This window comes from Chiloscyllium punctatum, chromosome 32 (genome assembly GCF_047496795.1).
Source record: "Chiloscyllium punctatum isolate Juve2018m chromosome 32, sChiPun1.3, whole genome shotgun sequence".
NCBI lineage: Eukaryota > Metazoa > Chordata > Chondrichthyes > Orectolobiformes > Hemiscylliidae > Chiloscyllium > Chiloscyllium punctatum.
This window is the reverse complement of record NC_092770.1, coordinates 36,106,130-36,119,630: the sequence shown is the minus strand read 5'-3', so window position 1 is coordinate 36,119,630 and position 13,501 is coordinate 36,106,130. Positions and strand designations below refer to the sequence as shown.

The 13,501-nt window shown below is 41.5% G+C and overlaps 1 protein-coding gene across 7 annotated transcripts in view; it reads right to left on the bottom strand.

The window, feature by feature from the left end:
• LOC140458056 (dedicator of cytokinesis protein 4-like) overlaps positions 1-13,501 on the bottom strand; it is a 488,962-nt gene that overhangs the window by 103,212 nt on the left and 372,249 nt on the right. For all 7 annotated transcript variants that reach the window (XM_072552082.1, XM_072552088.1, XM_072552083.1 and 4 more), the window contains 2 exons: positions 12,780-12,873; positions 3,218-3,366 (listed from right to left, as the gene is read on the bottom strand). In XM_072552082.1, coding sequence (XP_072408183.1) covers positions 3,218-3,366; positions 12,780-12,873 — 243 coding nt within the window. The remainder of the gene's footprint in view (positions 1-3,217; positions 3,367-12,779; positions 12,874-13,501) is intronic.

The window sequence follows — 13,501 nt, the reverse complement described above, 5'->3', positions numbered from 1 at the left end:
TGAGCCAGAAGGTTTGTTTTTAGATGTTTCATCACCATACAAGGTAACATCATCAGTGAGCCTCTGGAGTAGCGCTGGTGTTATGTCCCGCCTTCTCTTTGTGTTTAGCTTTCCTGGGGTTGGTGATGTCATTTCATGTGTTGGTGATGCCATTTTCTGTTCTTTTTCTCAGAGGATGGTAGATGGGGTCCAAATCAGTGTGTGTGTTGATAGAGTTCCAGGTGAAATGTTACGCTTCCAGGAATTCTTGTCTCTCTCTCTGTTTGGCTTGTCCTAGAATGGACAAAGTGGTGCCTTTCCTCATCTGTATGTAAGGATATGAGTGATAGCGGGTCAGGTCTTTTTGTGGTTCATTAATGTTCATGTATCCTGGTGGCTAGTTTTCTGCCTGTTTATCTAATGTAGCATTTGTTACAGTTCTGGCAAGTTATTTTGTAAATGATGTTAGTTTTGCTTTTTGTCTGTATAGGGTCTTCTGGGTTCATTAGCTGCTGTTTAAGTGTGTTGGTGGGTTTGTGGGCTACTGTAGGAGTTAGCAAGGATGGAGCTATAGGAATAGAAAGTGACCTTAAAGTTCAGGCCCAGAAATTTTAAACATAAAAAACCAACTGAAAGGCCACAATTAAAGTTCAGTTGCTTTGGTTTCTTTGACCAGTTCACCAAAACACTTAAGTTGTCGTTTAGACATCCTATGGGTCTATACAATTGAGCATTAGCCTCAAATATCAAAACTGCAATATCTAACATTGGACCTGCAGAATTATCAACAAAAATCAGGTTCAACTTCCATGATAATTGCGTGCTATGACAAAGACATTGTCTTAACAGGTAACTGCTACACTTCATTGAATGATAGGAACTGAAGAAAAAATGTCGATTGAAAAGACAAATTCTGTAGATACATTATTTATGGATAAACTACATGTTGAATGAAATGGTCATTAACACATCAATTTGGTTGAAATCTACATTCTTTATGTGACAATTCACTTATGACAACAAGAGCTATTTCTATTTCACATAAAAAATCCGCAGGTACATCCCAGGAAGGTTACAGAGAGAGAATGACACGCTGACATAAGGAAACTTTAGGGCTTGGACAAACAGGTAGATTTTAAGTAGTATCATAACTGAGGAATCAAAGGCAAATTAGTATAGGGAAGAAATGCGAGAGCTTTAAGCTGAGGCAGCTAAAACACGGTGGAATGATTAAAATTGGAGATGTATAGGCAGTCAGAAATGGAGATGGCAGATTTCTCAGAGGGCTTTAGAGCAGGAGGACATTACAGAGATAGGGAAAGTTATGTTATTTGAGAACAAGACGAGCGTTTTAAATTGGGGCACGACTTAACGTGAACCAAGATAGAACCGCGAACACATGTATTATGAGCAAACAAGACTTAATGCAAGATAGGACAGTGCAGCAGAATTTTGGAATGTTTTGAGTCTATCGAAGATAGAATGTGGGAGGTTAGCCAGCAGCATATGGATATAGTCATGTCTTGAGATAATAAAAAGGCAAGGATCAGGGATTTGCAGAATATGAGTTAAAGACAGGATGAGGGTGGGGGAGGGAGGAGGAGCAGAGGGTACAGATTTTGTTACAGTGGTGGAAATAGGTAGTCTTGGCAATCATCCTCTTGCAAACTAAACATTAACTGTGCAGTTCAGCCTCAGACAATTACCACGGAGAAGAGTGGAGTTGGTAGTTTTGGAAAGGGATTGAATTTGGTTTTGAAATCAATAGATTCAGTGTTCACTACAGTTAGTTGAAGGATATTTCTGTTCATCCAGTCCTGGATGTTGGGGCAAGCAGTCTAATAATTTGGAGACCGTGGAGTTGTTGAAAGTTGCAGTGAAGAGGAGGATTTGGCTGTTGTCAGTGTACATAAGGAAGTTGATGCTGTGTTTTTGAATCATTTCACAAAGAGAAAACATTTTGATGAGAATTAGGCAGGAACCAATAACAGATCATTGAGGGGCACCAGAAGTAATGCTACAGAAGCTACAATGAATAAGAAAGAATGTGTAACAGCCCCGAGAAAGAAGATAATGTGACAAACTATATCAAAAAGGTAAAAATGGATGGAGCATGAGAGGGATTATTTCCCATGGTCATAGCCACATAGGACTTGAATTGTGACTGTGAAGAAGAAAATTTCAGTACTGTGGCGGGAGGAAACCTGACTTGATGGATTCAAATGAGTAGTTCCTGAAATAAAATGTGCAAGTATTTGGACACAATGGCATATGCAAAGTTTTTGAGAAAGAGGAAAGGCAAATTGAAGAAGGAGCAATAACTAGCAAGAATAAAAAGGTCAAAAACTTGTTTTTTGAGGAGCCATGTGATGACTGCAGTTGTGAAGAAAAAAAATACCTGAAGGAAGAGAACCATTAACAATATCAGATAATCTCGGAGCCAGTAGTCATCAGTTTACTGAGGAATAGAGTTTTGTAAGGAACACTTATCAAGCACTGCAAATATTATCCTAGAACAAGGTATATTGGTGAAATATATTTCAACTTAAAAATATTAATTTGAAGCATTTGAACTAACACCCTCAAAATAGTTAGCTTTAACCCTGATTACAGTTTTATTTTATAGAAACGACAATATATAATTGCAGTTCTGAAGAATGCAATGAGCTATTAAAAATGAGGAATTTGTTACATTCAACTATAAATCTCAATAACCTTTGACTCTATTACAGCAAAGAGCACACTGCAATGATAGACAGTGAATACTGAACAGGGCAATGCCATCTATGAAAAGAATGGCAGCAGAATAGCGGGGGAGATGATGCATCCTGGATACTAATAAATGTTCCAGTGCTTTAACACCTACACATGTAAAAACGTGGATATACGTTTGATGAGTTGCCATGCAGAAGGCATAAATTTATTAACAATTTGCAAAGCTGCATTCTTAGGTATGTAAAGCCCTCAGATTTCATATTCTTGAACAGAAACATATGAAAAACTGCAACTGGACTAAAAGCACACAATGAATCAATAAATTCATAAACACATTAGCAACATTTGATTAGGACTTTGCAATTGAGAATTGGGTTTAAAACACTTAAGGGCACTGAAAATAAGTGAGAGAGAGAGAGAGAGAGAGAGAGAATAAATATTTGGGATTTGCTTTGCACAGCAGTTAGTGGAGACCAAATGCAAAGCTTAGCATATAGAAATAAACTGCAATTATTGAACTTACTTTGCCTTTGTCAAAGTTCTGGATGATGGTCAGATGAAGAATCTCCTTGCGCTGCCACTCAGTCTGCATTGGGTAATGAAGGAATTCTCGCAGAGGCCTCTCTGACCACTCCAGGAGCTCATCATACAAAAGCAGTGTGTATGCAGCTTCTGTGTTACAGAATCGTGTTGAACAGATATCCAGAATGAGAAACCATGAGTGAAGTTACAAAACAAAACAACATTTCTTTAAATATGTTAATGTTTCATAATATTAAAATGAAAAGGTAATGAATAATACAATATTCATTTATTTCACCTGCTAAATGGGGCCATTTGTTAGAGTGTGTCATCATATGATTTTGGATTATAATTTATCAAACCTGCCCTTTGATTCTAAGGAAGAGGGAATCCATGCCTTTGGCCAATCAAAATTTGTTGCATCCTGTCCAGTATAAAAATAATAAATGAGTATTGTTCATTTTTAATAAACAAAATTGACACTATCCTTTTGAAATGCATTATCTATTCTCAACTTGGATGATATTTTTAAAAAATTTTGAAATTTTCAGTTAATGAGCTGTCAGGGGCTTTTTCCACATGATTAGGCAGGCATGTGCAGGAGGTTCAAAAATGTTTATGGCTTACAGCTGAACAAAGGTTAGTTTGATCTATGTTGTTGCTTGTAGAAATTCTCTTAGGACGGAAGAGGAAATTGCATCTCATTGTATTCCTTTGAAAGTGTTTTGAATTTTCACTGTTAAATATTGCCATGTAGAGACTATCAGAACTATGAAAGTCATGGAAACCGAAAATGTTGCAAATTTTCTGATGAAGTTCAAAATATACTTTTAAGAATACCTAAATAAGGTGCCTGGAAAATGCATTCTCCATCACATTTAGCTTTAAACATGAGAATAAAATGCAATTATTTTCCAATTTATGCATATTAACAGGTGGCAATCCATGGGTAGTCAGCATTTTCCAGAGGGCAGGGAATCTGGGTTCGATTCCAGCCTCAGGTGTGTACAGTCTGCACATTCTCCCTGTGTCTGCACAGGTTTCCTCCCACAGACTCAAAGGTATGCAGGTTAGGTAGATTGGCAATGTTAAATTGCATAGTATTCAGGGATGTACAGGCTAGTTGAATTAGCCATGGGAAATGCAGGATTACAGTGAAAGTAGAGGGATGGGTTTGGGTGGGATGCTGTTCAGAGGGTCACGTAGACTCAATGGGCTGAATGGCCTGCTTCCACACAGGGAGATTCTATATGCTGAATAAGTTAACAAGTGTATTCTTAGCAAATACAATATAAATGTATTAACTTCATATTATTTGTAACCAAATTATCTAACATGACAATATTGCTGTTCTTATTGGTTTTCAATTTGAATTTTGCATCATCACACCAACTGCCTTTGCCCTCAGGATATAGGTTTGCTCGCTGAGCTGGAAGGTTCATTTTCAGATGTTTTGTCACCATATCAGGTAACATCTTCAGTCAGCCTCTGGACGAAGCACTGCTGGAGAGAGAGAGAGAGAGAGAGAGAGAGAGAGAGAGAGAGAGAGAGAGAGAGAGAGAGAGAGAGAGAGAGAGAGAGAGAGAGAGGACATAGCTTTAAATTAAGGGGTGGTAGGTACAGGACAGATGTAGGTACAGGGGTAGATTCTTTACTCAGCGAGTCGTGAGTTCATGGAATGCCCTGCCAGTAGCAGTGGTGGACTCTCCCTCTTTATGGGCTTTTAAACGGGCATTGGATAGGTATATGGAGGATAGTGGGCTAGTGTAGTTTAGGTGGGTTTGGATCAGCGCAACATCAAGGGCCAAAGGGCCTGTACTGTGCTGTATTTTTCTATGTTCTATGGTGTTTCCTGCTTTCTATTTATATGTTTGGGTTTCCTTGAGTCGGTGATGTCATCTCCTGAGGTGGCGTCATTTCCTATGGTGATGTCATTTCCTGTTCTTTTTCTCAGCGGGTGATAAATGGGGTCCAAGTCAATGTGTTTGTAACATCACCAACACAAGGAAACTTGCACATATAAACAGAAAGCAGGAAACTTGAGCAGTGCGTCGTCCGGAGGCTCACAGAAGATGTTACCTAGTACGGTGATGAAACGTCTGAAAATGAACCTTACAGCTCAGCGAGCAAACCCACATCCAGAACGTCTATAAATCTTCTCAAAACTTGCTTTTGTCATTGTCTTGAAAAATTGTCCAATTGTATACTCTCCAAATTCTCCTCCAATTTGAAATTTTTTTCACCTAAAAAGTCCTCAAAACCAATAGCAGAATGCAAAATCGCAATGGGTCACCACTGCATATTCACATTTCTCATTTATCTTCTGCCTGGAACAGTTAGTATGAAGGCAATCCATTACATCTCATTCAGCTGTAATAACAATATACTAACCCTTGTTACTCTCTGAGATTTGAAGTTCTACAACCATCAATATGCAGGCCATTCCAACCTCCTGCCACATACATGATCGAACCACATTCAACCACTTCAGCATCACCAGCGTATTTCTTTCAATGCTTTTTCTACTTCTCTCTTTCCTGCAGTTCCATTTTTTGCCCCATCCTTGCCCTTAGTAACATTTTCCCTCATTGCATCATGAGCCACAATTGTGAATTACTTTCCAAGTCTTTGTTTCGTGCAAATAGTTTTAACTCTGTCCATCAATTTGGCTCCATGATCGCTGATGAACTGGACAACACATGATTGAACCACTTGTTCGCTGACTGCTTCTTAACTTGACGCTGAGATTGAAGAACCTCAGTCATGTAGAGGGAGACTGGGAGAGTGCAGGGAATCAGGCACATGTAAGAGGGTAGATCCAGAAATGCTGGGGACGCAGAGTCCCTGGAGAACTTAGCAGTAGGACCTTATTATTACATCTTTCTGTTGAATGTCAAGTAGTTGTGAGAAAATCTGAAGGGGAAGTCTTCAGCAATTGCGAGCTGAGTGTTTTTGAGAGGTCACAGAGTCAGAGATGTAAAGCATGGAAACAGACCCTTCGGTCCAACTTGTCTGTGCCAACCAAATATCCAAACCTAATCTTGTCCCATTTGCCAGCACTTGGCCCATATCCTATTCATATATTCCCATCCTATTCATATATTCATTCAGATGCCTTTTAAATAATGCAATTGTACCAGCCTCCACCACTTCCTCTAGCAATTCATTCCATATTTGCACCACCTTCTGCATGAAAACGTTGCCCCTTAGGTCCCTTTTATATCTTTCCCCTCTCACCTTAAATCTATGTCATCTAGTTTTGACAGAGCAAAGAGGAGAAGTGAGGGCTGCTGGGAAGGGTAAGTTTTCCCACTTAAAAAGGGACTTACCTCGGGAGTCGGGCCTCCATTTTTACAGAGCGGTGAGGAGAGAAGGTGGAGTGAATAATCTATATTTGGGCAGTGGCTAAACCAGAGATACTACACATGTAGTCTCTCCATCCCGCCCCCCGCCCCCTCCTCTCACCAGAATAAAAAGACTCTAAGGCTTTTATTTTTTCTTTTTCATATATTTAAGTGCATTGTTTGTTTAATTAGTTCATATAAAGCTAAACTTACAATAGTAGGTGACCTCAGACCCATGGCATGTGCCTCTTGCTTGATGTGGGAGCTTAGGAACATGTCTAACATTCCTGACTCTTACACTTGCAACAAGTGTGTCCAGCTGCAACTCTTGTTTGACCACATGATGACTCTGGAGCTGTGGATGGACTCACTGTGGAGCATCCACGATGCTGAGGAGGTTGTGGATAGCACGTTTAGTGAACTGGTCACACCGCAGGTTAGAATTGCTGAGGGAGACAGTGAATGGGTGACCAAAAGATAGAAAAGAGTAGGCAGGCAGTGCAGGTGTCCCCTGTGGTCATCTCCCTCCAAAACAGGTATACCGTTTTGGATATTGTTGGGGGAGATGGCTCACCAGGGGAGGGCAGCAGTTGCCAAGATCATGGCACCATGGCGGGCACTGCTGTTCAGAAGGGTGGAAAGAAGACTCGTAGGGCCATAGTCAAAGGGGATTCTATTGTGAGGGGAGTAGATAGGCAGTTCTGTGGCTGAAAACAGGACTCCTGGATGGTATGTTGCCTCCCTGGTGCTCGGGTCAGGGATGTCACCGATCGGCTGCAGAGTATTCTAAAAGGGGAGGGTGAACAGCATATAGGCACCAACAATTTAAGTAAAAAAATGACATGAGGTCCTGAAAGAAGAATTCAGGGAGCTAGGAGAGAAATTAAAGAGGAGGACCTCAAAGGTAGTGATCTCGGGATTACTACCAGTGCCAGGTGCTATCCAGTGTAGAAATGAAAAAATAGGCTGGATGAACACATGGCTTCAGGGATGGTGTAGGAGGGAGGGGTTCGGATTTGTTGGACATTGGAACCAGTTCTGGGGAAGGTAGGACTATTACAAAATGGACGGGCTACATCTGAACCAGACCGGAACCAATGTCTTTGGGGGAGTTTTTTTGCTACTGCTGTTGGGGAGGTTTTAAACGAATGTGGCAGGGAGCTGGGAACAAGAGAAGACAAGTAGCCAGCAAAGTGGAAACTGGAGACTGTAAGGATCATGAAGATAGCATCAATAAGGGGAAGAGTAGGCAGACAGCAGATGAGCGCAAAAAAAAACTGGTGGCCTGAAATGCATCTACTTTAATGCACGGAGTATGGTGTGTAAGGCAGATGAACTTAGTGCTTGGATTGGTGCCTGGGAGTATGACATTATTGCAATCACAGAGACTTGGTTGAAGGAAGGGCATGATGATAGGCAATTAAATGTTCCAGGATATAGATACTTCAGACAGGACAGGGAGGGAGGTAAAAGGGGGGGGTGGAGAAGAGTGGTGGTGGAGTTGCATTCTGGTCAAGGACGATATCACGGCTGTGCTAAAGGAGCACACTATGGAGGTCTTGGATAGTGAGGCATTATGGGTGGAGCTCAGAAATAAGAAAGGTGCAGTTACACTGTTGTGGCTGTATTACAGCCTCCCAACAGTGAGCCTGAGGTAGAAGAACAAATAAGAAAACAGATTATGGAAAGATGTAGAGGCAAAAGGGTAGTGGTGATGGGAGATTTTAATTTTCCCAACATTGACTGGGATATACTTAGCGTCAGAGGTCTGGATAGGGTAGAATTTGTAAGAAGCGTCCAGGAGAGTTTTCTAGAGCAGTATGTCAATAGTCCGGCGAGGGAAGGGACAATATTGGACCTGGTGTTGGGGAATGAGCCAGGCCAGATGGTGGACGTTGAGGTGGGGGATTTCTTTGGGAACAGTGACTACAATTCCATAAGTTTTAGAATACTCATAGATAAAGAAGAGAGTGGTCCTAAGGGAAGAGTACTAAACTGGGCCAAGGCCAATTATATCAAAATTAGGCAGGAGCTGGGAAATGTGGATTGGACACAACTGTTTGAAGGGAAGTCCACATTTGAGATGTGGGAGGCTTTCAAAGATAGTGCAGGATAGGCATGTCCCATTGAAGGCAAAGGTTAGGAAGGGCAAGATTCGTGAACCGTGGATGACAGGAGAAATTGTACAACTAGCCAAGAGGAAAAGGGAAATGTACATAAGGCTAAGAACAGAATGGGCCCTGGAGGAATATCGGAAGAGTAGGATCAGTCTTAAATGAGGAATCAAGCGGGCTAAAAAGGGTCATGAAATAGCCAGAGCGAGCAGAATTAAGGAGGCTCCAAAAGCATTTTATTCTTATATAAGAAGCAAGCGGGTAACTAGAGAAAGGATTGGTCCACTAAAGGATAATGAAGGAAGGCTGTGTGGTGAACCTGAGAGAATGGGTGAGATTCTGAATGATTACTTTGCATCAGTGTTCACTGAGGAGAGGGACATGATGAATGTTGAGCTGAGAGATAGAAGTTTGATTCGTCTGGATCACGGTGGCATAGGTAGGGACGATGTGTTGGGTAGGCTAGAGGTTATAAAGATGGACAAATCCCCAGGACGAGATGGGATTATCCAAGGTTGCTGAGGGAGGTGAGAGAGGAAATAGCTGGGGCCCTGACAGATATCTTTGTGGCATCCTTAAATACAGGTGAGGTGCCGGAGGACTGGAGGGTTGTTCATGTTGTCCCCCGGGACGAGAAGGGTAGCAGGGATATTCCGGGTAACTGCGTACCAGTGAGCCTGATGTCAGTGGTGGGAAAGTTGCTGGAGAGGGTACTGAGGGATAGGATTTATTTATATTTAGAAAAGAATGGGCTTATCAGTGATAGGCAACATGGTTTTGTGCAAGGGAGATAGTGCCGTACCAACTTAATAGAGTTTTTCGAGGAAGTGACCAAGTTGGTGGATGAAGGAAGGGCTGTTGATGTCATGTACATGGACTTTAGTAAAGCGTTTGATAAGGTTCCCCATGGTAGACTAATGGAAAAGTGAAGTCACATGGTGTGCAGGGTGTTCTAGCTAGGTGGATAAAGAACTGGTTGAGCAACAGGAGACAGAGAGTAGTAGTTGAAGGGAGTTTCTCAAAATGGAGAAAGGTGACCAGTGGTGTTCCACAGGGGTCAGTGTTGAGGCCACTGTTGTTTGTAATATACATAAATGATCTGGAAGAGGGCACTGTTGGTATGATCAGCAAGTTTGCAGATGACATGAAGATTGGTGGAGTAGCAGAAAGCGGAAGGGACTGTCAGAGAATACAGGAGGATATAGATCGACTGGAGGGTTGGGCGGAAAAGTGGCAGATGGTTGTCAATCAGAAAAAAATTGAGGTGATGCATTTAGGCAAGACTAATTCTACAACGAGTTACACAATGAACGGAAGAGCCTTGGGAAAAGTTGATGGGCAGAGAGATCTGGGAGTGCAGGTCCATTGTACTCTGAAGGTTGCTGCACAGGTGAATAGAGTGGTCAAGAAGGCAGATAGTATGCTTGCCTTCATTGGACAGGGTATTGAGTATAAGAGCTGGCAAGTCATGTAAAAATTGTACAAGGCATTGGTTCGGTCGCATTTAGAGCAGTTCTGGTCGCCACATTACCAAAACGACCTGGACTCTTTGGAAAGGGTCCTGAGAAGGTTTACGAGGATGTTGCCTGGTACGGAAGGTGCTAGCTATGAAGAAAGGTTGTGTAGGTTAGGTTTATTTTCATTAGAAAAAAGGAGATTGAGGGGGGACTTGATTGAGGTTTACAAAATCATGAAGGGTATAGACAGGGTGGATAGAGACAAGCTTTTTCCCCAGGGTGAAGGATTCAATAACGAGAGGTCACGCTTTCAAGGTGAGAAGTACAAAGTTTAAGGGGGATACACGCTGTAAGTATTTCATACAGTGGGTGGTGGGCGTTTGGAACAGGTTGCCAGCAGAGGTGGTAGAGGCAGGCATGGTAGATTCATTTAAGATGCATCTGGACAAATGCATGAGTAGCTGGGGAGCAGAGGGATACAGATGCTTAGGAATTGACCGACAGCTTTGGACAGTACATTTGGATCAACTCAGGCTTGGAGGGCCAAAGGGCCTGTTCCTGGGCTGTAAATTTTCTTTGTTCTTTGTTAGTTCTGGACTCCCCCACCCCAGGGAAAAAGTACTGTCTACTTATCCTATCCATGCCCCTCATGATTTTATAAACCTCAATAAGGTCACCCCTCAGCCTCCAAAGTTCCAGGGAAAACAGCCCCACCCTATTTAACCTTTCCCTAGAGCTCAAACCCTCCAACCCTGGCAACATGCTCTAAATCTTTTCTGAACCCTTTTAAGTTTCCCAACATCCTTCCAAGAGCTAGATGCAGGCGGGGAAGAACAGAGATAATCAAAGGAGCAAGAAGAATTGATTGGAACTCGGGGTGAGGGGCTGGGGAAGAAAGACAGTCATGGCAAGAAGGACAGGACGGGAAGATTGGGACTTCTAGCACATGAACAGAAAGAGGTTGTGTTTGGTAGAAGGTAGGTTGAAGGATTCCTTCAAGCACTGAGAGGCACTCCTGCTTTTCCTTGCTCATGAGTAGGGTGTGAAAAGCACACAGCTGCTTCTCCAATTAGTCTCGGATGCCCCGAATCCTTGGAAACTGGTCAATTTAAACCATGCCCCTGGGTGCAGTGGGTATTGAAAAATACTTAGTATTAATAAAGTCTCTCAATTTGGAACACTCATTTCTAACATAATCTTGTACCATAAAAGTGTTTACTTACCATATACATTGCGGACAAATTTACTATCTTTGGCATTTTAACTCCCTCCCTGTACTGTCACCGACTGTCAGAAAGTGTGCGCTGTAAAAGCGCAGCAGGTCAGGCAGCATCCGAGGAGCAGGAGAGTTATGTTTTGGGCAAAAGCCCTTCTTCAGGAATGCTCGGGGAGGGTGGGGGTGTGGGGGCTGCTGAGAGACAAATAGGATGGTGGGGATTGGGGTGGGAAAGGGGAGGCGATAGGTAGATGCAGTGGGGATGATGGTGATAAGTCAGAGGGCTGGGTGGAGGGTGGAGTGGATAGGTGGGAAGGAAGATGGACAGTAGGACAGTGCCGCGTTGGAGGGTTGGATCTGGGATGGAGGTCAGGAAAGGGGAGATGAGGAAACTGGTGAATTTGACATTGATGCCATGTGATTGGAGGGTTTCAAGGCAGAAGATGAGGCGTTCTTCTTCCAGGCATCAGGTTGCTTGGATCTGGCGGTGGAGACGGCCCAGGACCCACATGTCCTTGGTGGAGTGGGAGAGGCAATTGAAGTGGTTGGCCACAAGTCAGTGGGGTTGTTGGGTGAGTGTCCCAGCAATGTTCCCTGAAATGTTCTGCGAGTTGCTATCCTGTCTCAGTGTAGAAGAGACCATATCGAGAGCAACAGACACAGTAGATGAGGTGTTTAGAATGTGTAGGAAAGTCTCCCACTGATAAAATTGTTGCCTAACCCTTGAGGAGGTGATCATCAATTTCTATACCCAATTTATCACCACAATACCTGTTTGCACCTCAGCTATCTGACTCATTTCTACTTCCGTTTCATCTTGCTGAAAACTATTTCTCAAGTCTTTCTTAACTTCTCATGCTCATACTTACAAAAGCTTCAACTTTTCCAGAACTTTGCCATTTTCCCAACCCACACTCCTGAGAACTGGAATATTGCTCAGTGTCTTATTTCCTCCTCTCCTCTTTATAACGTCTTGACTTTTAAGTGTAATGAGGGGTTTATGCTGCAGGTTCGATGTCATCTAAGTGTGAGTTAAAATGTATGTTTCATCTGCCATTTCAGAGAAGAATGCACCGTGATCAGCCTTAAGAAAGACAGGGCAACTCAAGCAGTTCCTTCTTAAAGGAGATCTTGCCATAAAAAAAAGATGAATCATCTTGATAAATAATTCAAGCTCGCAAAATTAAAATAAGCTACAAATATGCAAGGAAGATAACAGTAATTCACATTTATATACAGCCTCTAAAGGCTGGAAGAAAGGTATCTTATCAGCAAGTGCCATTTTCTATGCTGAAGGCATAGTCAAAAAAAATTTTCACTCTTGGTAATAAAACGTGAACAACTCATACCCTGCTCTGAAAGAACCTGAACTAAAACCACTGAGCAAGTAGAAATTAAGCAAATATAATTGCCCTGTTAAGCCACAACATACCTGTGAAGTTTTGTGCCTTTAAGTGCAAATCATACAGCTTATGAATGTAGCGGATATACATTTCTTCTTTGTTTATTTCTGTTTTATAAAAATTCTGTAAATCAATTGGAAATCTGTTATTAAAAAATGTTTACAGTAAGAGTTCTTTTTCAACTTATAAACAAGAATCTACACATAAACCTTTCTTTCTATTCTGTGTTTTGGTGTAACCTCACATTTCAAATACTGAATAAAATTTCATAAAAATATTGATGTGATTAAATATCTCTATATAGCTTTTGCATCTTTAATAATACAGTACTAGAGATCGTATAAAAATGCAAAGCATTGTGGAGTAACAGGATATTCTTACTAAGTCAGTAATTTAAATACTAAAAGAATGGCACCAAAAGAAAGATTAATCTACATTGTTTTCTGTTCAGTAAATTAAATACTGTCCTTATAACAATAGGTAAACAACTAAGTTCTGTAACGTAATATCCAAAAGTCTGAAATTATCTACACTTAACATTCTATCACCATTTTATGTAATAAATGAATAAGAAAATCAAAGTTTTTCAATAGATAGGAAATGTTCAGGAATGTATTTGCCATTGTTTGAAATGTGCAGCCTTTGGCTAAATTTTAGCAAAAGATTGATGGACTTCTTCTCACTATACACTCTATCTTGCCTCAAAATTAACCTGAGGTTAAAAAAGACATTTTGATCAAAAGAAGACATC